Here is a 27,869-nt window from a genome sequence, read left to right as displayed (position 1 = left end):
GGGCGAGGTGTGATACTACGGTTTCCATTACACTGAAAACCTTTCTTATAGTGCCTTATCAAAAAGGTTTAAAATATGTCACAAGGCTCGAATTGCTTATTACCAACAAAACGAAGAAATGCCCAAAAACCATTATAATATATTTTATTCAATTCAATTCACTTTAAAGCTTCTAAAAATGTAAATTTTCCCATAGAACCCTAAATATGATAACTGTGATTTATGTTCACAAATTTATCCCAATTTCTAATGGTCGTACAATGTGAAGCCTATCATCCATTTTGACCAGCGATTAACCAATTTAATCCGCAGAAGAATGTCTTGCATAATTGAAACCAATTGCCTACAATTGTGATTTTTCCTAGCCAGTATTATTTTGTTTCTTGTCAACTAACCCTCGCACTGTCTGTGCAGCTTTGCATCGGGTCTAGCCAAAAACTTTCATTCTACAGATTTATATGCCACCTGTAAAAAAACAAAAACCACAAACAAACACTGCGAGATCACAGATACCCGTACATTTTCCGATTCAGATACAGATAGATACATATAGCGGTGCCCTAGGCGCATTGCCTTCGAGACATTGACACGTATTTGGCCGAGGAGCAGTGGTGCTGCCTCTAAATTCGTTTAGAGCGGATTTCTTGGGTTTCACAGGGGAGGTGGGTGTTGGTAGAAACTGTTAGGGGAGGTGGTGAGGTGGTGCTGATGTTGGTGTTTCGTATGTGGGCGCGCTGACGTCTTTATTCAATCAGCACTTAATTGAATTATACAATCGTATCAAAAGGAAATTTCTGCTTGCAAATGTCAATCAAACTCGCACACACCGAGATCCTCTGAGTCACTCAGATTAGTCGCCTAAATCTGAGGGATTTACCTGAGCAGATTCCACGATGCGACTACGGATACGGATACGAAAACGGATGGTCCACCGATTTGGATTTCAAGAGCGATTTGCTGATTGAGTTGCTGACTCCGCGCACGGCTCGAGGCGAACTGAATTTTGCGTGACTCGCCAGCGTCGAGCAGAGCTAAAAGCCCGGGAATGGGGATGGATTCGGAATCGGATTCAGATTCGGAATGGGAATGGCTATGGGCAGGGAGAAACAAAAGGCAAGAGCCAAACAACACACCCAGTTTTGGCAACGGGAGGAGCCTCCGCCCCATAGTCACAGTCCCCAAATAGCAGATCAATTACCATTCTGGCTGCTCGGTGCTCGATCAACCGGAGACAGGGGAACCTCGAGGGGAAAACGCCAATTATGCGTGCAATGCGAAATGGAACGGAAGTGTGTGCGGCGGAGTACAGTGAAGCAGCTACAAAAGTCACAAACAAAACATCGAAGCATTAAAACATCAAAACAACTCTTCGGCAAAGCCAGACAAAAAGCAAACCCAAAACAAAAAGCAAAGCCAAACACAAAGCCAACTCGATTGGTTTGGCTTGACTTGGCTTGGCACTTCCGGTGGCCACTGACGCTAACGCTACTGCTGCTGCTTTAGAACAAATCAGATGGAAAATTCGAAAATTCGCTTGGAAAAATGTTAATAGTGGCACTTGAGAGCGCGACACACCCGCTAAGGAGCGCCCGCAGTCGAGCAGAAGCCGCATTTCGCTGGCTTTCGTTGTTCGGGGCAATTCATTTCAAATTTATCGATTAGCGCATAAGAACCAATTGGAAAACAACACAAATGGGACTCCACTGAAACAAAAAAAAAAAGAACCCTGAAGGACAGATTTAAATTCTCCAAACGATCGAAAAAGTTTTCCATTACAACATTTCATAGTATTAATCGCATAACTCTGAAATGACAAATGAAATGATCGAGATAACTCCAACCTCATTATATACATGGTATAATGTTAAACAGATTTATAGAGGGAAATAAACTTTTTCTGAGAAACTAGTTCCCGAACCTAGTCAAAGACTTTTCTCAGTGTTTGCATCATTGCAGGAATGGGGGAACCATTTAATTTTAACTCTGGATAGTTTGTAAAATGCTTTTCAATAGCAGAACCCATATGTTCGCTGCGGCCTTGTAAATTTCACACAAAAGGTGATGGAGAAAATAGTTCAGGAGGAGTGGCCGGGGGGATCTGGGCAACCTGTCACGGATTGGAAACGGGAGTTCGGATCGGGAGTTCCGAGTCAGAGTGCGACCTGTCATGGGTATGAGAATGGACTTGGGTGCGGCTGGCTGTGGCAAATTAAGAGCATTTCCCGAGTTGATTTATGTGGAATTCACGGGAGTACGTCTGCGTGTGGCTCGTGGATGAGGCGGGAACTCCTCCACTGCGGATTATTTATGGAGTGCATATCTGCGGTTCATTCGGAACTGATTGGAATAGCCCTAGTTGGAAGCCGCATAATGGGCACTGTGATGAAGGGAAGTGATTAGGATAAGAATACAATGCCTATTTAATTTGTTTTTATTTAATTTGATGTAGCAATCCGCTTTAGAAAATTACAAAATATATAGAAAATAAGATTTTCCTTTAAATTATTATTGTATTTTTATAAGCTATGTGAAGTAATATAGTCGTAGAGATAAAAATGTAGACATAATTCTAGCCGGATTCCAGCACCTTGTGCACGATCTGTATATTTATTCATCTGCCCACCTATTGACTCATATATTCCATTCCAATCGCTATTATTAAGATCTCTTTTCAGCAAATTGATAATCCCAACGATGGCAACGTCATCAAACAGAATTAAATCGCCAATTCCCGGCAAGCAGCGAAGGCAAAGGAAACGTTGTGTTCAAGTTCAACTGAATTTATACCAAACTATAAATTATTTTCACTCACTAAAAGTCTTCAAATTTATATTTTTCATTCTTCGGCATGGCAAAATAAAAAGTCTGAACCGAAAAAAAATCGAGAATGGGGAAAATGTTAAAAATATCAGCATACAAATTAATGCTTTAAATAAATGTGTAGGAGATCGAAATTTCCAAAGCATAGATAATGCCATCAAATGACGCCAATCAAGGAATGAAAGTTTGATGGATTTGCCTACGCGCCCCTTTAAATCCTCAAAGGGGTTTTATGGCCCACGGCGGATGGAAGACTCTGCTGAATGGAAGATTCAACGGACCTGGCAAGAAAACATCAAATGGATCTTGATGGCGACATGGCAGAGTACTCAGCTCTCCGTGTTGATCTTATTTAGCAGGCATTTTTATTGGAGACTGTAAAAGGCGGCGTCCGCGTGGGCGGCTAACACGAATAGCGAACAACAATTGGGAGCATTGCAAATATTGTAATAAATATACAACATTTTCTCCCTCGGATTGTACGTCATGCCGTATATTTAGTAATGGCGCACCTCGTTCCAGTTTGGATTTTCCAAAATGTTTCCCTAAATCATGTGGAAATTTTTGGTGTGTGCACAATTAACATGAACTAATGTGAAATATTTAAAATAAACAATCGCAACTGCCAAAGGCAAAATCAAGTTCAGCCCAACTGAGAAAAAGAACAGAAATGAACGAGCGAACACAAAAAATGATCTATAAATACGAGCAATAAATTTGGAAATGAATAAGTCGAAAGGTGGAAAGTTGACGGGGAAACTGGGAAATCGCGACGAAAGAGCCACTCAACTCAACTCAACTCTTCGTCAGCTTCGCCAGCGAATCATCAAAGACAACCCACTGAAAACGTCATGTTGGCCATTTGTCACACTTGTCGTGGATGCATCTGCGGGATGCGAACGCATCCGCCAGATACAATTTACCTGAGCCTGGTGGCGCGCGCGCCTTGAATTTGGGTGCAAACATCGCGGTGCCCGTCGTGCTTTGTGTGTGCTCTGCAAAAATCAAATTGCAAATGGCCAGAACGGCGATTTAGATCGGGATACTCTTTCACTTCAAGCACTTCACTTCGTGTGCAGCTCGTGCATCTTGGTATCTTTTTGATAATTTTCGATACTGAGGAAGTGGCAAAACGTTTGCGCGGCACACAAACAAATTCGAAAACACGAAACACTCAACTAACCCTGCCCCATTTGTGCTGTGGAAATATAGAAGCGACTTCTTTTTTGAATTTCAATTTCCGACTTCGGACTTTTCTATATTTTCTATTTTCTGTTTTCTGACGCGCCTTCGCGTTGCTCACACGACTTTAACACGACGACGACTACGAAACGGTTGAATTTTCGGGCAGGTTGCTTGGACTTTCGTTAGCCAGATCCCCAGCCCAAAAATCTCAATTTGTGTGCGAGCGCAAGACAACAAATTTGTTGAACGTTCTCGTTCTCAGATGAAAAATTCGTATTTCTTTCCGTTTCGCCCAGTATAAACAACTATTTTTTTATGCTTTCGTAAACAGAGACAGTGGCAGGAGAGGAGGCCAAGAAGAGCGATCTTCTGGGCAGTGAATGCGAGAGATCTTCAACTCAAGTGGGTCATAAATTATGAACGCAGTGCAGATAAAGATAAATATATAGCGGTGTGTGTAAGTGTGTAGGCGAGTGTGGCAAGTGACCAAGGAGAAGCCTTCACGTCGTATACGCAATGTGCTGAAACAAAAACCGACCAAAATTCGTTGCCTACTTTCAGGCAGCGCAGCGAAATTTAAAGTGTTTTTGGCTAAAAATAAACTTAACATAATTGCACAGATATCGTGAAGGGGTTAAACAATTAGACACAGAGGCGGGGTGGCGGGGTGCGTGGATCGTAGCCAGGGGGTGGTGGGAAGGAGAGGCGTTCTGGGGTTTTCTGACACACCATTCGCGTAGAGGAAGCCCTTGGCCAGCTGCAGTTCGCTGTCGATCTCCTTGAGAAGATCACTTTCCGACCAGCTGCGCCGCTGCCTCTGCTGCTGCAGCTGCTGCGCGTTAAGGAGGAAGCGCGTCTGCTTGGGTGGGCGTGGTCGCAGCCGGACACCCATTCCCGTTGCCGCTGAGTTCGCCTCCTCGGATGCGATGGCTCTGTCTGAACGATAGCATTCGGTTAGATCTTCGCCATCTAGCGGAGTCCGATCATCGCCCCCGTCCCCGTTCCAATTTCAGCATGCACATTAGCTTGTACACAGAGAAAAAAAAATGGCAACCTATCTTTGTGCTTGGTTAGATTGTCAATAATTTATCAAAGAACTAGTCATTTTTAAATGCAATATAAGTAAAGAAATTGTAGCAAATATTCAATAAAAATTGTAAGTCACAGGAATAAAATATTTCTATATGGATGATCATATCTTGGATAAAAGCGGAATAACTATAGAATGGAACTAGTTTAGAATATAACCACTTTTATATGAATTTATCCCGATAAAGAGCTTCTAAATTGTATGTATATATACTATACGTAATTTTCTCTGTGTAGACGCCCAATTGCCCCCGATTCCGTAATTCTCTTTTAAACAAACGGATCGTCTGTCGGACTGCACTTCGTGTCCATGCAATTGAATGGAATTAATTTAAAATTTCCGCTTAATCGCAATTTCGCTTTTCTTTCCTTACTTTGTTCTCGTTTCTTGAGCTTGATTGCAATTCTTGAGGGACAGATAAGTCATCACGAGGGGTGGAATGGGTGGTCTTGCAAAGCCGCTAAAGGGATAAGCCGGTTTTAGCCCGCGGGCATTTGAGCTTCCGGTCTTAAGCGAATGTTTGCGGATTACAAAGCAAAAATGATTTATTATATAGACTTAAGCTTAAGATTAGACATTTATATTACATTATTTTATGTGGCTATTTGCGGAAATATCAGACAGTTGAAATTAAAAAGAACTTATTAAGTCTGAACCTAATTGAAAAGGTTATGAAAATATGTATGTAAATGAAGAGAATAAGCTGAATAAATATTGAGATAAAGCATTTTAGTTCTTGATTAACAGCTTGTTTGGTATTTTCAAATTCGAAATGTTTCCCAAAACGATGAGTCGATCGTTTACAGATCTGGCATATATTTCCCAAACATTTTGTTTACGCATGTCTGATATTTCTCAACCACATCGTCCGCAAATATCTGTACACTACAAACAAATATGGATTAGTTGTTTTTTTTTTTCAAGCACATCGTCTCTCTCTTTCGGGACACATCACACAACTAAAAGGAATTGCATGCGGAATATATACAACGAATATCGAATGAATGCAACGAAAATACTCAAATTAAGTAAACAATTTGTGGTTAATCATATAATTTCGTTTATTAAACATTAAACAACACTAAATATAATTTTCGGTTTCGTTTTATTGCTATGGTATTAGAATTATTTTCAATGTTTTCAACATTTAACAAAGTTTCACAAACGCAATTTGGACAAAACTGTAACTTGTTTATATTTGATTATATAACATGAGCTGAGAGGTGGGATGCTGCATGCAGCTGCTGGGGAAGGGGGCTGGAAAGGGGCCGGGTCAAGGGTTAGGGGTCAAAGCATTCGGTTTGTGGTTCAGGATGGCCCTAGAAGGTGTTCGAGGCGGAGTGCTCGAAGTTTCGCCAGTACTTGTCGAACTCTTCGTAGATTTTCGCTCGGAAGGGCGAGCCTGCGAAAAACTCGTTCAAACTGGCACCGATTTTTCCCGGCTGGGGATCGCTGGAGCGATTTATCTGGTGGATTGTCGTGCTCCTGGATTCGGAATCTGTGGCCTCGTCTGTGTGGAGGAAGTAGGAGCAATTCGCGCACAATGAACAATCAGAAGAGAGAGATAGAGATATACAAAAGAGAGAGATAGCACAACACCAAGTAGCTACGGTATATGAGTTTATGAGCGAGATGGCCAAAAACCAGACAAGGATTACTTTCAACTTGATATTAACAGATGGAATTTTGGTATAGCCTTGTGAGTGACTTCATGTCGATACCTTTTAAGATCAAGTTTGATTTAAATGTGTGGATCAACTTGTGAGTGTGTGGGGAAGATGAACTAACTGAACTTGTTCCAGGCGGTCAGCAGGGATAAGCCCAGCAACAAAGCCGTGCCCAAGATGCCGCCAGCGGTGCTGGATGAGGGATTCAATGGTTCAATGGGTGGCGGTGGTGCTGGTGTAGGAGATTGTACGAGGGATGGGATAGAGGATTGGGTGGAGGAACCTGGTGCTGGGGACGAACCACAACCGGGATTGAAGTCGGAGTCAGGCGATGAGCTGTGGTTACTGGTTAGTTCCAGGGGGATGTTATGACTCACGAGCCGCGCCGTTTGCGAGCGTTCGCGATAGAGTCGGCCGCGATTTCCCCCGGAAAATTGGCCGGGAAACTCACCCTGGACGGAAGGCGGTAGCCTGGAAACCTTGTACGTCTTCACGATGCTCGTCTTCTTGGTGGCACTGCTGTGCGCATTGTCGGTAGCCTCCTCCCTGCGCTCCTGTTCCTCGTGACGCTCCATTTGGGCGCCATCCGGCAACTGTTCGCTGGTAGAGAACTTGGCGAACTCCCGCAGGTGCCGTGGCAGCTGGCGGAGATTGGCCTCCGCCTGGCCCTCCAGTATGCGTACTGGTGGCGCCTCTACATCCGATTCGGGCTGGGATTGGGCGGCTGGCTGGGGTTGTGATTCCGCCCCACTTTCCCAATCGCTGTCCGCCGGCATGGACAACTTGTGACGGCGTTCCTTCACCCGATCCAAGAATTCATCGCTTATGGTCGCCTTGTCTACGGCGGAGTGATCGTGCTCATCCTCGATCTTCGATATGCGTATGATCTTGTGCTGACGACGCTCTTCCCGCTCAGCCACCTTGTTCATCCACTCCTCGGCCATTTGCTGCCGGAATACCTCATCCTCGCTCAGAGTGGGCAGCTTGGCGGCGGGCCTGTAGCTCTCCCTCCTCTGAGGAGCAGGCAAGACCGGAGCCCTCTGCATTTCCTCCATTAGACGACGGCGCTCCTGCTGCAATCGCTCCACTTCAAACTTGAGCTCCTCCTCCTTGGATAGTATGTACTTCAGCTGCTGTTCATGCAGTTCCCTCGGCAACGAGGATCTCCTTTGCTGGCGATCATAGGCAGGTGGTGGCACCTGTTGCTGTTGCGGAGTTGCAACTGGTGGTGGTGCTGGACTCACGCCCCTTCGCGAGGTGGTACTTATGTACCTGGGGTTGGGATCCCTCTCGATCATGGAGTAACAACTGCCGTAATGAGGACGCTGTTGCTGTTGCGCCTGGTTCAGCATGGGGGCATGGGTCCTTCTGCCGCCGTAAGCATTGAAGGTATCGTAGCTATATTGACTAGAGCTGCTCAGATCATTAGTGCTGGCGGAGAGGCGGGGAGCCCTAATGCAATGTGGTGTTCTCTGATTCTGTCGCTGATAGCAAATCTCCACCTCCCTGGCAAAGGGTCGTGCTATATTCTCCGAGTATCCCAAATCGTTGGCATACCTAGACCAATCGTCCTGCACCACCGGATGGTTATAGTGACCCACGGTGGTATGCGGACGTGGTGGTGGCTCATTCAGATTGCACAGAGACTCGGCGCGTCGGGAACGTGGCTCCAGCTCAATGGGAATCTCATGAGTTCGCGGTGGTGTGGCCTCCATTTGTCGCGGTACCGAGGACATTCGCTCCTGTCGCGACTTTGCCGACCGCTCTATTTCCCTCTCCAACTCCTGCATGTGGGCATGTCTTCTCTGCTGCAGCTCATCTAGTCTCGGATGACCACTCGCGGGTCGGGTGAAGCCACTGAGATCGTACATGGAAGCGGACTTCTCCCGCTTTTCCCGAGTGCTTTGCAGCTCGGCGTGCATCTGCTGCGATAGCCTATCGAAGTCCTTGAACACGCGGTCTTGATCCAGCCCGTTTTGCTGCTCCCGCTGCTCTCCAAAAGCATCCGCGGCGGCCTTGGCACGCTGCCGAAATTCCTCATACGTACCGTTGCCGCTGCCGCTACCGCTCTCTCGCGACGGCTGGCTATTTTTGGGCGCCACGTCTCCATCAATGAAAGTGTTACCGTTTAATTTCGTTGCTGACATAATTGGCGGCGGGGGAACGGGTGGTACGGGCTGGTCCTTGGGTGGATCACCCTGTTCCTTCTTCTCGTGACTTGAAGTGCTCACATCGTAGACTACCTGACCATTTTCCATTCGCTTCTTGGACTCGTAACTGCTCGTCTCGATATTGGAGTACCGCTTAGTTTGACTGACGGGCTGGTGGCTGGGGAACTCAATGTTGGAGAAGCGCTTGCGCTGCTCCTCGAAAATGTCGCCCTTGTGCTGGGGGAACATCCTGGCCAACTCACTCTCCATGCTGTCCAGCGTGGGAAACTTGGCGGTGTCACTGGACATGGTCTCTGTGGTCGCTTTATGGCTGGAGGTGGTGGTGCTGCTGCTCTGGCGTTGCTCTGCCGACTGCTGAGCACCAAGATCAGCTGCTCGCCTTGGTTTATTTTCAAGCGATGACGATTCGCATGCTGCGATCTTCTGCTTTTGTTCGCTTGCGTCATCTCTCTTGGCGTTTTCGTGAGCGGTCGCCTTGGCCGCCGTTTCGGCGCTCTTCACCGGTACCGGCGGCGGAGGGACAGGAGGCGCTGGGGGCGAGAGGCTCTTGCGCAACTCGCGCATCATGGCCGCCGTCTTGAGCATCTCACTCTGCTGCTGCTGGTGGTCTTGCTCGAGAACCTGGGCCTTGGACAACTCATGGTATCCCCGACGCTCCACGAACTTCTGGTGAGCATCGAGCAGGTCATCCGGTTGGGTTTGGTTATTTACCAAATCTCTCTGTCCGGGCGACAGGCAGACCAATAGCTTGGGATCGGACTGGGTCGGCAGACCCAGCCAGGCGGAGGAGGACTTGCTCTCATTGGCGTTTAACTGCAGCTCCTTGATGTGCGGCAATTGGGGCATGGGATAGGGCATCTTGTTCTGGGATTGGTCGCTTATATTCTGGGCCACACTGGCTAACTCCTCGAGCACCTGTTCGCCATAGGGCATGGAAGCCAACTGCTCGGTGCACAGCAGGCGCAGCTTCTTTATTGCTTCCGTATCAGTGTCGGCATCTGCATCTACATCCGCATTTGCATTCGCAACCGAATCTGCAACTGAAAGCTCTGGCTCTGATTGGGGAGTGGGTGGTGCGGGTGGTGATACGGGTTGCGGTACGGGTGGTGGTGCAGGCTTTTGTCTGAGTGGCGGTGTAGGTGGCTGAGCAGTGGGTGGCGGTGGGGGACTGGCCAGGTTGATGGCCGTGCATTGGCTGTGGGTGGTGCTGTCAGAGCAGTGGGAGTCGTTCGACTCCTGCCGCTTCAGCTGCAAGGAAGCTAGGTGGAACGAGGAAGACTCGGGACTGTAGGGTGGCACGGAAGCGGGAGGTGGGGGAACGGGCGGCGGCGACGGCGATCGCGGTAGTTCACCTTGCTCCTGTTCGCGCCGCGTCATCTCGATCAACTCGCGCACTTTGTCCATATTGCGAACGAACTCCTCGCGCGTGGCCGCTAGCGGCGATGCTGCCCCGAAACTAACAGTCGATCCACCAGATACATTTGTATCTTTTGCTAATTGTTCTCGATCGGCGGGAGTGGGCGTCGGCGTCGGCGTCGGCGTTGCGGCGCTCAGCAGCGAAGACTGCGAACTGGCGAGCGTCGGGTTGGCGTTAACAGGTGTGCTCTCGCGACTCTGCTCGCCCTCTCTCTCCGTCTCCGTTTCCGTTTCCGCTTCCGTCTCGCTCCTGTCTGCAGTAGTGGTACTAGTGCTGCTCATCTCATCATCCGGCCGAGCAATCAACCGACTGGCATCCGTATCCAAGTCTACGAGGGCTCTCTCCGCCAAGGCGGCAGCCTGCTCTAGTTCTAGTTCCATGAGGTCAGAGACGCTGCTGGAGGCCGAGGAGCTTAGGTAAACTAGCTCCGCATCTTCAGACTGTGGAGACAGGGCGCTCTGCAGTCGGGTGCAGCTCTCCAGATCGGTTGACTCCTCCAGCAGCTTGGTTTCGAGCTTAAGAGGCGACGGTGCCTCCTCCCTACGCTTGTGTCTGCGACTAAAGTCCAACTGACTCCTGGGAAAGGTCTCGTTTAGCTTGGGAGTGCGGATCCCCGTCTGATCGCTTCCGCCAGAGGAGGCGGTGGAGTTTCTCCATTCATTCTCCTCCAGGATGCTGTCCAGATAGCGGGGATTGAGCAACTGCGGCATGAAGTGCGATTCCAAAGCGTTCCGATACTGGGCACGTTTCTGGCGCACCTGCTCATGCTGCTCTACTCGGCTGCTGGACGGCACCTGCTGATCCGACGGCGATCGCTCCGGTCCCAAGACTACCGATCCCTCTGATTCCGAGTCTACTTCGCATACCAGCGGCGACTGCAGGGAATTGAATTCCCCGGAGCTGAAGTCGCTGTTCAGTTCCATTTCCTGGATTTGCACATTGCGCGAGAAGTTCGAAAACTGGCCACTTGACACGTTCTTCGGCGACTCCACCAAATAACGAGGTGGTGGAGATAGGGTTCCGGCCAGAGAACCGGTAGTGCTGCTAACCTCCTCGAAAGTGGGCTTGGCATTTTGCTCTTCGTCGGTGGTTTCCACGTGTATCTGGTGGATAATCACCTTGGAGGTGGGCTTCTGTGGAGGAGGCTGCTGGGAATAAGGATCTTCTGTTTGAAACTGAACTTTTATTGTTACTTCCTTTGGGGATTTCGGTGCAGTGTCATCATTTTGCTGTTGGGCGTTATTCAAAATGGGTTCCTCTTTCACATCATGATGCAGTTGCTGTGCGAGGCCCTCTTCTCTCTTCTTCGGATCTACAAGGATTTGTGGAACTGCAATATTTTGCTGATGCGCTTTAGTTGATTCCTGTAGGTGCTGTGCTTCATTTTGCTCCTGCTGCTGTGCATTTTGCTCAGTGTCTCTCTGTTTTTGATAACTTTGCACGGCAGCAACGTGTTGCTGATGTGCATTTTCCACAAATTCCATTGCCTTTTCGAGTTGCAACACATATTGCTCCGGTTCCTTTGAATCGTGTTGCTCTTGCTGTGGATTATTGTCAGTGGTCTCATCCTTTGAGTAGTCCACTTCATCATAAACTTGTTGATTCTCTTCAACTTCGACATGTTTCTGCTGTGCGTCCTCCGAAAGATGACTAGATTCAGGAAGTTCCTTTGGACTCGGTTCATTTTCCCGTTCTTCCTTAGTTTCAATCTCCTGCTGAGCTTCAGGTTTCTCCTTCTTTGAATCCTCGACCTCCATGTGCTGCTCCTTAGATTCCACGGCTTTGGGTGGCTCTGGAGATTGAGCTTTGCCATTGGCCGTGTCCTCTTCCCTCACAATTCGATGAACTATGACCTTGGCTTGCCGGGGGCTACCGGGTGGCCTTCTTATAATGGTGGGAGGTGGACGCACCTGCTCTTCAGATTTTCCATTAGACGCCTGCTTATCGGACTTTTCCTTGCGATGTTTTGAGTTTTTGGCACCCATTTCTGCGTCTGAATCTGCTTCTTTTTGGATGACTGTTGCTGGTTGCTCGAATATTTCTTCTTTTTTTTCGGTTTTCTCAAGAGTGTTCGTCACCTCTTCGCTGTTTTCCGTTGGCCCATTTGAAACGCTGCCAGAATTTCCATTATCATCTACGAAGGAAGAAGATTGCGCTACTGCGATCTGAGTTTGGAAATCCTGCTGCTCCTCCCGATCCTCCGCCCCTTCTGCCTGCTGCTGATGGTTTTCGTTTTGGTTTTGGCTCGGATTCTGATTTTGATTTTGGTTTCGATTGCGTTTGTTGCGATTGCGATTGCGATTACGATTGCGGTTATTGGGCATCGTCTACGGCACTTTCGCTCGATCTGAACTAATGCAGTTTTCCTTGTGTGTGAGATATATATGTGTTTTTGTGTGTAAGTGAGTACTTCGTGTTTCGTGTTTCTTAATCAGCCAGAATCTACAGTACAACTAAGTGTTGTTTCGTTTTTCGGTGTCGTTTATTTCTAGTTCCCTCTGTGTGTGTCACTCGTCGCCAGAAACTCAAACAGAACTGAACTGAGAACCAGAACCGAGAGCCGGCGGCATTCTGCTCGCGACGACAGCCGGCAAAATCGAAAAAAAAAAGAAAATAAAAAAATAAAACAGCGACGTCGCTGCCGCTGCCGGCGTCTACGCCGCCCCGCCCACCGCCCACCGCCTGGCACGCGTCCGAAATCGTTATGTTTTTAGGTTTATTTTTCGCCGCCGAGATCGCGCCTTTGTCTCCGATTGCCTCGATATTTTTTCGCCAAATTAAATTGCGTTTTGAATACTAAACTTTCGCTCTCGTTTTGGGGGTATGTTCGATTTGAGCAACGGGGACACGGGGTGAAAAGTTTTTTAAATATTTTTTAAGATCGCGCTTCCCGTTCCTCGTGGCGCTGGCGACCGACGGACAAGGAATGGGCCGTGGGCTTTCCACGATCTCAGCCGGGAGCTAGCTCCCCAGTCTCCCACTCACACACATTTTTACAGACAGCCCGATTCGGATGCACAGTGGCAAGTATTTGAAAATATACACACAAAAAGGAAAATCGGGGAATTCATAACGATGCTCATGTTCACAATACATACATGTACGTAGAAAACAGAAAGTCGTACGGGAGAGCGGGAGAGAAATGTGCAAAACCAAAACAGAATCAGAATCAGAATGCAGGGTATTCCAAAGACATCAAAATACCAAAGAGACCGAAAAAAAAAACAACAATATGACTTCTAGGTCAATGCAATTTTCACAAGCCAAACAAACTCATAAAATCCGAGATGAGCAGAAAAGAAACGCACGGCTCGAAAATATATTCGGCACATTCATAAATATTAGAAAATGTTTTTGGAACACGTACATAATTTGTTTGTGGAATTTAAGCTAACGAATATATGCTTTCGAAAATAAATTTTTTTAAATGTCACAAACACATTTTTGTCTTGAATTTCGGTTGATAAATGCTCAGGAATGAAAGATGTAAGACATTAAGAGAAAATAAAGAATTTAGAGGTCAAATGAAATCAGATAAACCGTTTTCCAACCACTTAAATTGTTTAATTTTTTAAGTGGTTGATCTAAAAAACTTTCGTGCAATATACCCAAAATGGCTCAATGCAGGGCATTAAGAAGAGAACTCAATACGGAAATAGTTTGCCACAGTTCGAGTTTGCTTATATGTATCTTCTGGCCGATGTGTGTGCTTGTGTATCTGATGAGTCTGCGCTGGCTGTGTATCTATATACAACTTATGGCATTTTAAAGATATTTTTCGTGCGTAATTTCTTTGCTTTTTGTGGTCACAAGTCTCTGTTTTCGGTGTACTCTTGAATAATTGAAGCAACATATATCCACGCGCATATATGTATGTATAGCTCTCCCATGTATCATCCCAGTGGGCCATGCGGTTAGTAGTATTCCGCTTTTATTTTTAAAGGTACTTAATGGCTTTCAATTTCTCTTGTTCTGTCTGGCCCACAGCCCCATCATCTCCATTAACTTCCTCCGACCAGAACCAATCCGAACTGAAGTATCTTCGCGGGTCTGTCAGGTGCCAGACGAACCAGACACGTGATGTGGTGGTTTTGGCCCGGGCATTATGCAATTTCTGCACAGTGTGACAGACACGGGTATACCAATTAGGGAATACTAAACGATCGCTTTCCCCTCCTCAGAAACCCACTCACTTAATGTGTATTCTCAATTGGTTTCGGTTTCCGTTTGGATTTCGTTTGGGCCCCACCAAGTTGCCTGAATCACTGACGTACGACGAACATCCAAGTAGCCGCTATCTATATCTGTGGATCCATTGTAGCGGCTTCTATTTTCAGTTTTCTTGCCCCGTAATATCAACAAATTTGAAATTGATTTCTACGCCTCGCCCAATTTGCTGTAGAACAGCACACATTTTAGTTATCTTTTCTGGGCTATCGCTGATAAATTTTGCATTTTTGATAAAGAACGTGAGTTGTGTGCGAAAAGTTTTGCTTTCAATGAAAGTGGTTTTTGTGGAATCAAATGCAGCTAGCAAGATAACTTCTTGGGAAATTACTAAAGATTGAACTGTGATATCTAAAGATGGATAGAGGGGTCATCAAAAGAAGCCTTTCATGAAGATTTGATTCGACAAATGCGCTTGGCAGAAGATCTGTGATTCATTTCTCGCTTGGGAATTTCTTTACAGAGTTTTTATCTTCCCTTAGATAAAACAATAAAGCGGATTGAGATATAAATTTAAGGGATATCTAGAGCATAGAGTTGAAGCGATCTCTATCTTTGTCGTAAAGTTTCAAAGCAAGTGATTTCTAGTGTTTTCAACTAATCTAATTATTTATTTTGAATTGGTATAATTACATTATGACTTGGAGTGACTTTCAAAGATTTTCTCTCCAACTTTTCCGTTTACTGTGATCTTTCGAATGTTTGCTTTTAGCCACACTTCCCATTCACTGAACATTCACATTTTGTGATTATTTGTATTCCGAGTGTTTGGCTGCCTGCCGATTTGTTGGCTTTGCACTTATGATGTTGGGGGTATTTGCGTATGGGTATGGGTTCGAGATACATTCTCTCGGCTACATAGATACACTCTTCTTTCTTTGTTGTTATTGCTGCTAATTAGCATAGATTTTTGAGAGTCTCGGTGCTGTCATGTTTACGCTTTGCTTATTTATTTGGGCAGCGCCGAGCGTTTTGTTCTCCCATAACGAGCTGAGCACATGTCTGTTTTCCGCTCTCCTCCTACTTATTGTTTGTTTGCCTTTTACACAACAAACACACAGATACACACGCACACACGCACACGTAGCGTATTAACACAAACAATGTGCTTAGTAAATGAGTTTATGAATCGCCCCACAAGAACATCGAACCCGCTCTGACGTCACGTCCTTACAATTTAATTCCCAATTAATTGCAAATCGTCGGCATCGGCGAAAAGGCGTTGCATCAAAGGCCGCGTACGTGAGCCAACTAAACTGCAAGTGCATAAAAAGAGACCGCCGCCAGAAGTCCGCCGACCCACTGTCTCCGGCGCACAGTGGGCCCCATTCTGTTATCTCGCCGGCACATTCTAAAACCGAATAATGATCTCAGTGCCGCGTCGCATCCAAGTGCCAAAGTTGTCGCGTAATTGCCAACGTTTACGCCAATAACACTGGTAGCACTGCTACTACACCAGCAGCTTCGACCTATTGCGTCAGTTTTCGCAGGTTTTCCCGGCCACATTTCCCCCCGCCGACTTTCCCTAGCCGAAGTTACACACACAGAGGCCGAGAAGTTGAGACGGCAAGCCAAACAAAAAGCACACACAAACACAGGGAGTCTATTTTCAAAGGGCGAAGTCAATGGGCTAGTCGAAAACCACAACTGAGGTAAGAATCACTACACTTCCGGAACCGAGTTTGTAGTGCAGTGTAATTTCCGATAGCTACAATTAAATGGCTCTCTCGCTCGATCGACACAACGTCAAAGTCGAAGTTCTAGTGCCCAACTGAAGCCGAAGCTCCAAAAGCTCACCGTAACACCTGGAAACACGACACATCTAGGTAGCAGATAAGTATCTGACGAAGCCTTCAACTTTTCGCTGATTGGCGGCCGTCTCGCTCTCGAGCCAGCCCTCTCCCTCGCACTGGAATCGATTGCAAATCGGCTTCCGACAGCTACTAATTTGCTGCGAGCTTGGTATCGGACATTAGAAATGTTTTGGCACTGCGCCAATCTGCTGACAGCTGGAAGCAGCTTTTCTGGATTTCTGGAATAAACAGCCGAGAAGTCGGTGCTCTTGACTTGTGGTACAATTAGGGGAGTGCTATTTCGTGCGATTGCCATGAAATCACAGGCAAAATATAAACTTGATTAGATGGCAAAGTTGGGGTTAAGCGGGTTTACTGCTTGCCAACCTCACTAGAGGTTATGCAAATTTTAAAGCAATGCTCAAATGTTAAATGTTAATCGTATAGTACACGAGGGTTCTATGTTTATTTTGGGTTTCCGGCAAGTTCTTTTAATTTTACATTTGTTTACGCATCTTTATTGGCTTGCTGTGCTTGATTTTTTTTTTAGCACAACTATTTTAAATAAATATTTGGAATTTCAAAGTTGTGTAAACAGAACACTCGAGCAAAGTGTGCCATGATTTTCTTAAAGCACTCCATTTCTCAATTTATATTCGAATAAAAAAACCATTTCGCAACTAACATGGGATAAAAATTTTAAAACGTTTGCATACTTTTTTACGTGGCACAGCGTTGTCTTAAAAATGCTGATATAATTGATTTTACCAAATCCACCATTTTTTTACCATTTGTGAGTATTTTATCACTGTTTTTCACTAGTATGTAACAACTTATTTTCGGAAATTTACGAGTTAATCTTCGCTGTAATCAACGATTTGCCTTTGTTTTGGCACGATGTTAACTTATCGTACAACATAAGTCGACACAAATCAAAGTCAGATAAGAATGAAATTTTGCACAGCAAAATCAACAATTTTTATCAAAATATTATTCGAGCATTTGTTTTATGATTTATTTGGGAGCTTGAACCGAGGAGCAACGAAACGAATTATATAACCGAACCGCATGCAAAACGAAATTCTGAAGTCATTTCTTAGCGAAATAACAAAATCACGTTAATTGCATTGTTAAAAATTCCGTTTGTGCGCTGCTCTTTTTCAGATGCTGAATCACATTTCAATACTGAAACTCAGTTTTGTTTGCCATTTGCACAGCAACTTATGGCCAAAAAGCCAGTCGGTCGGCTGCGTCAGCTGAGCGGCGGCAAAACGACTTTATAGATAGCCACAAACAGGCTGCTAAAATTATCATAATGGAATAATGGCCAGCGACACACAGTGGTCAACGATTTTGGAAAGGTTCGGTGGGGGTCGAACTGCGGGGGCGCTCTACCAGAATGGTAAATCTGACGCCATTAGCACGCCGCACTAAGTCGAGCTTTTTGGGGAAAAACATTAGACTAAATTGGCCAGAAATGGAAGCAGAGGCGGCTTTTAGTAGCTTTGTGTTTCTAGCACGTATTTTAAGATGAGCCCCACATATGCAACCTACTTAACAAAATCGTTCGCAGATTATACATTACTAAGTTATATTATGAAATTTCAAAAGAAAGAATAATATTCATAAGCTTTTTGGATTACAGGCACAGTTTTTTTTCCTTTATAATAATTTTTGGAGCATTTGTCACAGGACACAAGTCATTTGCCTATTGTATTGTAATTTGTTTGCTGAGTAATTTTCCAAATATTTAAAAATATTCATAATTATTCACTTAAGATTAGAAAAACAGTTCTTATCAATTTTCTAAATAAATCAATTTGTATATTCACCTAAAAGTATGCAACAAAATTTCAATTAAAGAGAACAGGAACAGCAATAGAACTAAGCTGTACTGAACCTAAACTGTGTACGCGGATACAAGATTCTTTTGTTTATAGAGAAGCCGGAAATATTATTTAAATTAATTTATAGCCATTCAAAGCGCAATTCGAAGCCGGTTCCCAACAAGCAAAGAGCCTTCTTATCGATCGCAATCACTCATTTTTGCTTCATGCCTAATTAATGTGACAAATGCCATTAATATTGATGCCCGGCAAGCAAATTGAGTAGCCAGCGAGGTGAGACCCTAGCAAATAACTTCCCCCAGGTAACCAGAAACCGCAATACTGCCGCCCAAAAATATCGGTGGTTAGAGAGCTGGCTCATAGGGCCGACAATTGATTGAGGAGTGTTCCCCGGGCCAATGACCACACTTGATTGAGTCACCGCCGATGATAATTTGTTGATAATTTCGTTTCGTTAAATTGGGTACAAATCACAAGTGTCAGTCTTGGGACAAAGAACAGCTGCTGGTTAAAAATTTAGGCGAGGATTTAAACTAGGTCGCCTTTCGCCTATAATCGATTGTAGTAAACAAAGAGCTTGTCACTTGAAGAGGTTCTAGGTAATACATATTGATTTCAGTTCGTATACTCACAGGGAAAACTGCTCAAGAAGGCATTTACGAGTTTATGGGGCACATAATTTCGGTGTAAAGTGGTGGTAAAGCTATTTAAACTTTTTAATAGCCTAGCGTAGCGTAAGGGTATTCTTCGCCAGGGCAAATAATATTTTTTAAACATATTTTCTGGCACAGCCAGACTCATTACCTCTCGCTCTTTTAGTGTCTTTTTATCGCTGCCAGCAATTGACAATAACTTTTTGTTTGTGTGTTTTATTTGCCAAGCCAAAACGCAGAAAAAAAGCACACATAGGGTAATAACAAAAATTTTGACTTTTCGCCAGCTGGGGCTTATCAAAAAAAACTGTATGTCGTCGAGGGGTAAACAAAAGCAGAATAAATAATAGTACATAGACAGTGTTCGCTATTTGCCTTGGCTTTCTTTCGGTTCAGCGATAGAAGAATGCCGAATGTGGAATTATAATTAATCGGGAACGAGCTCGGGGAGTGCCGGTTGCCAATTGAATTAGTTATTCAACTCGGGCTGACCCAGTGGGGTGAAATTATGAGTTTAATTTTCGAAAATATAATTTCACTATTAAATCAAACCCAAATTCCGGGACACACTGCCGGCTTCATTTGCATGCAGCACAGCACTCGAAAAGCACGGGTACAAAAAGCACAGCTCTAACATCCGGTCATTAGTGACTTAATTGAACTATGACCAACGGTGGAGAAGGGTTGCACTGTATAATTTAAATCAAATTAAAACACAAACGTATGTATGCACAGGTAGATCCATAAACGGCGATATACTCGCATTTAGACCAGCAATGCCGTTTTTGGGGTATCATTATCACCAGACGCACAGGCCATGATTAACCCGAATTCGGTCTGCATTTGCCTATCAGCTGAATTTAAAATGGGAACCGATAATCAAATACTATACGATTGATTAGAATACGTTACTAAGCCGAGAGGTATGACACTTTTCAACTGCCGAATCTTGGTCAATATCGACTTGGCCCATTGGCCCGAAAAAAGGGCGCCAAACTCAAGCTCTGAACGGCTGGCTTGAATGCTGAGGCTTAGGAATACGGGTAGTAATTCGGGTAACTCACTTTGCTTGGCCTGAATTTTATGGCGTTCTTTTAGCACCAACGGTAGTCCGTTTGCGAGTACACTTAACGCGCCCGTTGGAAAGGTTTACGGTATATCGTTTTTGCCACTGAACTTGACTGATCGCCCGTAAAAAGCTAGCCAAATATATAGATTTCGCTCGCGACAACTTGACTTGGCAAAACTTCTGTAGTAACTAAATCGCTGAGGGAATACGGTATCGTATCGTATAACACCAACACACCGAACGCAAAAAGCACGACAGACAGCAGCGCTCAGCACAGCAAAAGCAGACGAAAAGCAGCGCCGCAGCAGCAGAGCAGAGAGCAAAAGTCGCCTGTTGATTAGTGACTTGTTGCTGTCCCTGCCTCTGCCGCAGTCGCCGTTTCTGCCTGTGCCTCTGCTGGCGTCGACGTCGGCGTCGAGTGGTGGGTGAGGAATGGTCGCTGTTTGCACTGCTAGTTGTTGTTGTAGTTGTAGCCGGCTTAGAGCCGTGACTTGTTGATGTTTTGCCATGGCGATACCCAGCAATCGAAGGTCCAAGGGGTCTGTTCGACGAGAACATCAGCATGGGAAGTGGTCGAAATAGTTAGTTTTATTTATAATGTGGGTGAAAGGTATATCGTGGTAAATCCACTGAAGGATAGCGATGTCAAATAATGACAATAAACACAAGAAATACATTTAAGTGAAAAGAACAATTATATGCTTTATTCTTCTTGCCTTATCTCTCAATTACTACACTCCAGGGAATCACAAGTTCGGTACACCCACTCCTCCCATATTCTCGGTGACTTTGTCGTCGTTCTCCCCCGATTTGCGTTCTGCGTTCGGCGGGCACGAACCACAGATCCGATATTTTTCAAATTTGTATGCATAAATTCAAACACAAATGCACAGCGAGGGTCGGGGGGTCAGCTTGCGTGGGGACAGGGGACCGGGAGGCCTGGCCAGCAAACAGAACAAAAGAATCCAATCATTGTCAGTGCATTGTGCCGCAGCATGTGCGCATCTGGCTTAGGGCAGCAGTAGAGGCTGGGCCTACCACTGGAATCGGAACTGGGACTAGCTGTGTATGGGGCTATATTACTCACACTACAGTGTGGTGTAGGCACTGGTCGACAGGCACAGACATATGTCTATATGTCCGAAGTGGAGACAGTCGATGAATGACGATGACGACATAGCGGGTGGCTGTGGAAGGAAATGGTCATGGGAGCCCAAGGAAGTTCTTAGAAGCGGAAACAACGATTATTAGACTTAATGAAAAATATTTTGAATATGGAGTTCTACATTAATTAGCAAGGATTACAAGAACATTATTATTATGAACATTATTTCAAAACTCGAATGGTTTAGAATGAGAACCTTAGTTTGATCCTATACTATACGATTAAAATTTAAATCCATCATATATATTACAGAATTGATTATTTTGTTTAAAATGTTCTACTTTGATTAACTACTGCTTCGCCCCTAGTACTTTGTGAACTTTTATATTCGGTTTAAAAGTTTTTGCCGGCTTAGGCAGTGACCACTCGTTGCGCACCCTCCTGTAATGCCGGGTTTGTCCCACCCCCAATATTCCCATATTCCCGGGAACTATCCCCCCGTTTCAGCCCCCCTTTCCCCGCCTGTCATACTCCGCCGTAAACACATAATGCCAGCGTCATTGTCATCGACGTGTCGCTCGCGTCGTCGAGCTCCAGATGGCCAGAGGCGCTGTCAGGAGGGTTGAAATGTTGGAGGGGGGCGTGGAGTGGGGAGCGTTTTAGGGGGATTTCCTTGAAAGCGGTTCGCTCTGAAATGGCCCGGCGTGGACTGTTAGTTATTATATTTCCAATACCATTTGCGAGGGACTGAACTATTCAGTTCTGCTGCTTTCCCCACTAAACAGTTTATGATCTTGTTTTCGTTTATGCAGTAGCATGTTTTATGAATAGCAGCAATTGACTTTTCTTTTAGGTAAAGTAATTAGCAACTATTGTAGCCGTTTAGGCATTTGCAACTAAAATGTTTCGATTATTCATTTTGGAATTACTTGTAAAGGCGGTAAATATGATTGTACAAAATTTTCACGTGCAAACTAGAAAATGTGAATTATTCAATTACTTTTACATTGTGCAATCCTTACAACTTATGTCTCGAAACAAAATGCATTAGAATGCTTGTTTCTGATCAAATCATACCGATTAAGATTATCTCAAAAGAACTCCATTGTGATTCAGTCCCAAAAAGGGTGATTCGTCACTCCCCGGGGCGCCCTAAAAAATGTAGAACCTCTATTTTGGTCAGAGATTTTTAGGCTGCGATAAAAATCCCCCAGAGAATACTTGTCATGAAATGGAATTTGAATGTTTGTCCCGATTTGTATGGTATCAGCAATTAGGGGAGGAAGTTCTGTGGCATGGAAGAGTACGAAGCTATGCTTTTCCGAAACCAATTAAGTCGCTTATGGCTCAAGCCCATAATATTTACTTGATTCCACTAAAGTATATTACACGGTTTTAGTAAGGGCAAGCAGGATGCGGTTAACTACTGGACTCGTTGTAGTAGCAAGCACCCACCACCTGTAGCTCACCTGTTGTTCCGTTTTCGACCACCTGACGGTTTTCGTAGGGGGTTCCGCACTTCCGGCAAGTTTGCACTGAATTTTTCGCACTAAAAATGAAAAAGGGGGAGTTTCCACCGACACGAAGAAGACCTTCCGAGCTGCTCACCTGCTCAGGGCCAAAATCAGAGGTCCTCGCTCCCGCTGGGCATGGAGCACTTGGAGCAGTTGGGCGTCATTCAGCGGGACATCCTTCAGGCGCAGCGATGACTAATGGGTAGGGTAGGGGTGGGTCGTGGATGTGGAGAAATGGAAACCAAACACTTCGGATTACATCACAAATCACTTAAAGCACATTTTATTACGGTATAACACTTATATGGGAACGGCTAGGACTTATTCTAATTTGTCGTACACTCTTGGCCACTTTGGGAGCCACAATCGCTGGCTCCTTGCTCCTTCGCAGCGAGCAGAACTTCAGCATGTCGACGTTCTGAGGCCACGAACACAACTGACCCGAGAGATCTGTGGTATTTTTTAGGGGGCGTCTCTCGAAGATCGGGCTACACCAGATCGCAGATGCCGCGATTTAGAAAAACCTCCAGGCACGTGTTGTCCACTCGATCGAAGAGCAGTGAGCCAAATCTCCGGGCCGTATAGTCAACGATCAGCACCATCTTGCAATTGATGCACTTGTCGCGGTAGTGGAACAGTAGGCCCACCGTGGGATGTACCACATGATCGGCGTATCCGGGTGCGGCGCGGTACACCTGATGGTTGCCCATCTCCACAATGGCCCTGGCATTCACCACCACCTTGCTTCGTATGTAGGCGGGCAGCACCTCCAGCGTTCGCCGCACCTTCGACTGGGTGTAGAGCAGTCTGTTGAGAACGTGGCTGGGGGCGTTGAAGGTGTCGTTACTGTCTCGCCGGTGGAAGAATACGTTGCGGAAGACGAAGCCCGCGGTGCGGCCCTCGTCGCACTGGCGCAGGTAGTCCGCCAAGGTGTTGTGCTTCAGCGGCATCACCACCTCGTCCAGGTCCACCACTGCCGCGTATCGAAAGTTGTCCACCACATTGGCACGGTACACACAGTCGTTGAACTGCGCCACGATTCCGGCGTAGTGGACATCCTGCATATGCGCTTGGACATTCCATTCGAAGACATCGGCCAGGCCAATCCGTTGGTAGTGCTCCAGCACGCGAAGCACCTCCTCGCTGGCCTCTACGTAGTAGAAGTAGAAGTGGGTTGCACCCTGCAGGCGGTACATCTCCACGAACTCCACCAGCCGCAGCACATTCGAGTAGTTCTCGTGGAGGGGACCCACACACACGGAGATCGTGGGTCGAGATCGGCCAAACATGTTGGTCATGTTGCGGGGATAACTGTGGAAATGCATTAAGAACGAGGTTAAAGAGCGACTTGCAGTCTAATATTAGATAATATGATTATTTAAGATCATCTTGGTTGGGTGGATAGATGACTCACCTGATCTGAATAAAGGTAGGACTAAGGTGACTGAGTCGATTGGACGCGTAGGCCAAGGCCACTGCCTGGGGAAGGCGCAAGGGAGAGCGGCGGGAGGCGTGCAGCGGACACATGATGCTCCACGCCGCAAAGGTGTTGTTGTGCACATCGTGCATGGCGCCCGCCTCCTCGGCCTTGATCTCCTGGCTGGAGAAGTCCGAGAAGCGCACGATGCAGTTTATCGACGAGTCGCGCAGACGCTCCGGCAGAATGGCGAAAATGCGCAGCGAACCAATTGTCATCTGCTCGTCATCCATGCGGACATTACCTGTTGGAATAGAAAAGAATAATAATTTAAAGTTATTTAAAATTGATTGATATGATAATTGTTCTTCAGTCCTAATGGGACCGTTATGAAGTCATAGCTAACCAAATGAAATGTTTACTTATAGCTTTTGGAAAGTGTTGTATCTACGAATCTATATTTAAAGATTTTCATATTTATGTCATTTAAATTGGCAGATCGTTTTTATAGCAGTATAAAAGTAATGCGTACAAAATATATATAATCAAATATAAAAGGCCAACATTTCTTTGTTGTTTATTATGTATTTATACTTTGTGTAGAATGGAATGGATGGGCAGGCGCTCATGAGCATATATAAATTTAATTTGTTCTATGAAGTATAACAGAACTGACCAAAATTACAGGATTTAAGACTTCAAAATGTAAATATATTGAAGAGGTATAACAATCCTAGGTGCAGCTCTGTATATGTTCTATCCTTCGGACAATCTCACCTACGATATCCGTCCTGGCATCGAAATACGCCGAGTATATCTCATGCCTGAGCGTGCTGTTCCCTATCCGGCGCCAACTGTTGCTGTAGTCCCAGTGTGGATTCGGCCTCTCGAAGATCATCTGTCGCTGCGCCTTGGCCAGATCCTCGCGCAGCCGCTCGTTCTGCAAGAAAAAGAGTTCAGGGCATAAGTCACTGGATCGTTGCAAGGACAAAGGGCATTCCGCTGCACTCACAAGGCTCGAGCGCATGGATATGTAGACCAGGACGAGCATGGCGCTAGCCACCAGGGCGGATAGCGCGAAGTACACATGCTGGAAGCGGTTCTCCGGGGCGGCCAGCATGTCTCGAGCGGGAACAAACTGTGCGGCAGGGACTCCGCTCCTCAGGAATCGCCGACGGCAACTAAAACTGTTTATTTATTTGCTAGCTGCGCGGCGCGTGGCTTGTCGTTACCGTCGACTGAGCAGCCGACGTCTTGGGTCTCGGGTCTTCTGATTCTCGGACTTGGGGCCCCGGCTTTCTGTCTGCAGTCAACCCCAAGCGGCTCCTGTTGCTTATTTGCTTAGCGCTCTTGATGGCCGGCCATCGATTAGCGATAGCCCGTGTGTGGTTGTTGCTGCCACTCTGTGCGGCCGTCCCTCCAGTGTCATCACCATCGACTGCCGCCCGTCCTCGGCGTTCTTTGGCCACCACCACACCCGCACGCCACCTTGGCACCAACCACTGACCGACCCAGCCAACAAGTTCACTTGGCGCCCCACAATACGCAGATAATTATGGCTCACACACACTGGCAGAAAGAAGAGCACTCGGCCTGGCAGAGCGATAAATTATATGGTCTTAATCCCCAAAAGTCCACTTTGAAATGGTTTTCATATAAAAAGATATCTTAGTCTGTATCACAACTGATGTGCCAAATGGTCAAAGGCTATTTTAAAAGAAGAAAGTTGCAAGTTATAGGCAGTTATAAAGAGCTGATTTTAGTTATCAATATTATAGATTTCCAATGGTGACATGAACTAATGTTGTTATCACAGTTCTAAGCCATTTTTCTGCCGAGCTATATAGTTCCTATGGATTATTTTTTGCCGTGCACTAACGATGTGGGTGGGGAAAGCGCTCTCCGCTTTTCCGCTTTTCTCCAGGACGCGAATGCAACAAGTTAATCAACGCACGCCTCGCATCAAACTGGCGCCTCAGTCCACAAACGCTGTCATCAAATGGCGGCACCCGCCGGCAGCGCAGCTGCTGCGCAGTAGCAGCGGGACGGCAGAGCTTCGAGGGCCTTGTAAAAGTACTCCAGACCCCCAAAAGTGGGTGGTGGGTGGTGCTGGTGGTTGGTTGCTGGTGGGGGACTTAATAAATTGTACGCTTGTCTCACGATTGGAGTGTCCATGTCCATGTCTGCCGCTCCGAGTGAGTCAGCGTCGCTATTCCGTGCTATTTTTAAGTTAATACGGCCAACATCCTCCACTTTTATTATTGAGAATGAAAATATATCAATTATACATAGCAGCATGCCAGCACACAGAAAGCGCCTTCCTTTTATTCGGACACATGTTTATGTATAATTGCCGCTTTTCATACATTCGTCTTGGGCGGGGGAATCGAAAGTGAACGGAGGCGTTGACCACTTGATGCTTCTTTAAAAATAAATCCGGCACAGTGGGTCCAACTAGTAAGATCTCGTGATTCAAAAACAATTTGATAACCAAACATTCTTTAAATTCTGCAGTGTAATGGAATTTAAAGTATCTCTTAGCGCGAATCTTTTGTTGGTTGTGTTTTAGGTTTGTAAACGTTTCATGCATATCTTAAGCCATAAACCAAAGCACTTGCCGCACTGTTCACCTACTTTCACAACATATTCGAATAAAAACAACGAATTTGTTTAGGTATTCTTCAAAGTCGATCTACTGAAGGCGAAATATTAATTATTCAAACCATTAAGTACTCTAAGGGGGTCCGGATGTGTTTTTGACATAGCCAATTTGTAGCTAATAGAATGCAGCTAATTTGTCACACTCACTTGAAGGAATTTGAAGCTGAAGAGAAGAAAAACATATACGAGGAAGATCAGAAAGGCGAAATGCGTCACCCTTGGACGATGCCAGAAGGCAGGTATGCGCATTTTCCCGAATTGCCGGAAAATCGGTCAACTAAAAGAAACGAACTATATTCCAAACGTTGTGGAACTGAACTGAACTGAGGATGAGTGCGTGTTTGTTTGCCAGTCCGATGGGTTCCCGCTTTTATCAGCTCGGTTCCATTGATAAGATGTGCTATCATCGGAATTGATACGCACCTGTGTGCATACAGTGTGTGTTTTACAGTTAGAGAGCCAGAACATACACTCTCCTATAATTATTGGAGAGTTTCACTGAGAATCCGCCGGTGGCTTCTCTTTTACCGAGCATATTTCTGGATAAAAGAGATGGGACTAAAGAACTTTCAGTTGATTAAGGTGGCAAATAAAACAAAATCTACGATGTTTGGTTCTTTCTTTTCAGTCTTTACTAATGGACAATTTACAGGAATTATAATTACTCATCTAGAAATATACTGAGTAAGGTTTGTTCTTGAATTTTAATGGTGTAGTTTAGTTTAATAGTGTAAGTAATCATAACCAATTATTGAATACAAGTACTAAAAAATCGCTGTTTGCATTTTGAAAGGATCCTCGTTCCGCGCAGCTGCACCTTTGGCTCATTCCCAGCCCGCATGCTGTCAGTAGTCGAATCATGTCATGCCACCAATTGATGATTCCACAAAAGTCCTAAATGAAATTAAACGCAACCAGCATAACTGAGCTACCAGTAGCCGCCAAACTGACACAGGAGCAGCCGAAAAACTACCCCAATGCGGATACTCCCTGTTCAAATCCAAATCCAAATCCAAGTGCTTTGTTATCTGTTTCTTGAGAAAACAATTGGGTGAACGAACACCTTTCTCGGGGAGATTTTCGCCAAAGGACCAATAGACCGAAAGAAACCCCCAGGAGCGTGAGAAAGCGAACCAGCGAAATCTTGACTAATTACTATGCACTCAACTGGTAGCTCTAGATCAGCTCGGTTCCCACCAGCGATGTCGTTCGACACGGGGGTGACTTAACCCG

The 27,869-nt window shown here is 45.6% G+C and overlaps 2 protein-coding genes across 28 annotated transcripts in view; both read right to left on the bottom strand.

The window, feature by feature from the left end:
• CAP overlaps positions 1-22,999 on the bottom strand; it is a 38,009-nt gene extending 15,010 nt beyond the window's left edge. For 5 of the 25 annotated variants that reach the window (NM_001144164.2, NM_001144168.2, NM_206073.3 and 2 more), the window contains exon 1: positions 19,935-20,131. Coding sequence is in view for 17 of the 25 variants with exons in the window: in NM_001382042.1 (NP_001369074.1) it covers positions 4,735-4,941; positions 6,884-12,674 (5,998 nt within the window). In the remaining 8 variants the exon portion in view is untranslated. Of the gene's footprint in view, positions 1-877; positions 1,000-3,743; positions 4,150-4,734; positions 4,942-6,140; positions 6,606-6,883; positions 13,280-15,210; positions 16,351-19,934; positions 20,132-22,513; positions 22,594-22,652; positions 22,754-22,898 lie in introns of those variants that run through there. The other 20 variants (NM_001273931.1, NM_001259312.2, NM_136727.4 and 17 more) reach the window with 13 other exon arrangements.
• Positions 22,810-26,958, bottom strand: CG12910 (uncharacterized protein). 3 transcript variants are annotated; one of them, NM_001273928.1, is made up of 4 exons: positions 26,784-26,958; positions 24,753-24,915; positions 23,973-24,279; positions 22,810-23,869 (listed from the first exon to the last, which is right to left on the bottom strand). In NM_001273928.1, the coding sequence occupies exons 1-4, from the start codon at positions 26,883-26,885 to the stop codon at positions 23,047-23,049; spliced, it is 1,395 nt and encodes a 464-aa protein (NP_001260857.1). In that variant the 5' UTR covers positions 26,886-26,958; the 3' UTR covers positions 22,810-23,046. The 3 variants fall into 3 exon arrangements, with proteins under 3 accessions (NP_001260857.1, NP_001260858.1, NP_610569.1); NM_001273929.1 differs by lacking the exon at positions 26,784-26,958 and adding an exon at positions 24,988-25,944; NM_136725.5 differs by lacking the exon at positions 26,784-26,958 and adding an exon at positions 24,988-25,159.
• Positions 26,959-27,869: the final 911 nt, after the last annotated feature.

This window comes from Drosophila melanogaster, chromosome 2R (assembly GCF_000001215.4).
Source record: "Drosophila melanogaster chromosome 2R".
NCBI lineage: Eukaryota > Metazoa > Arthropoda > Insecta > Diptera > Drosophilidae > Drosophila > Drosophila melanogaster.
The sequence above is the reverse complement of the archived record's forward strand: the minus strand, read 5'-3'. Positions and strand labels throughout refer to the sequence as shown.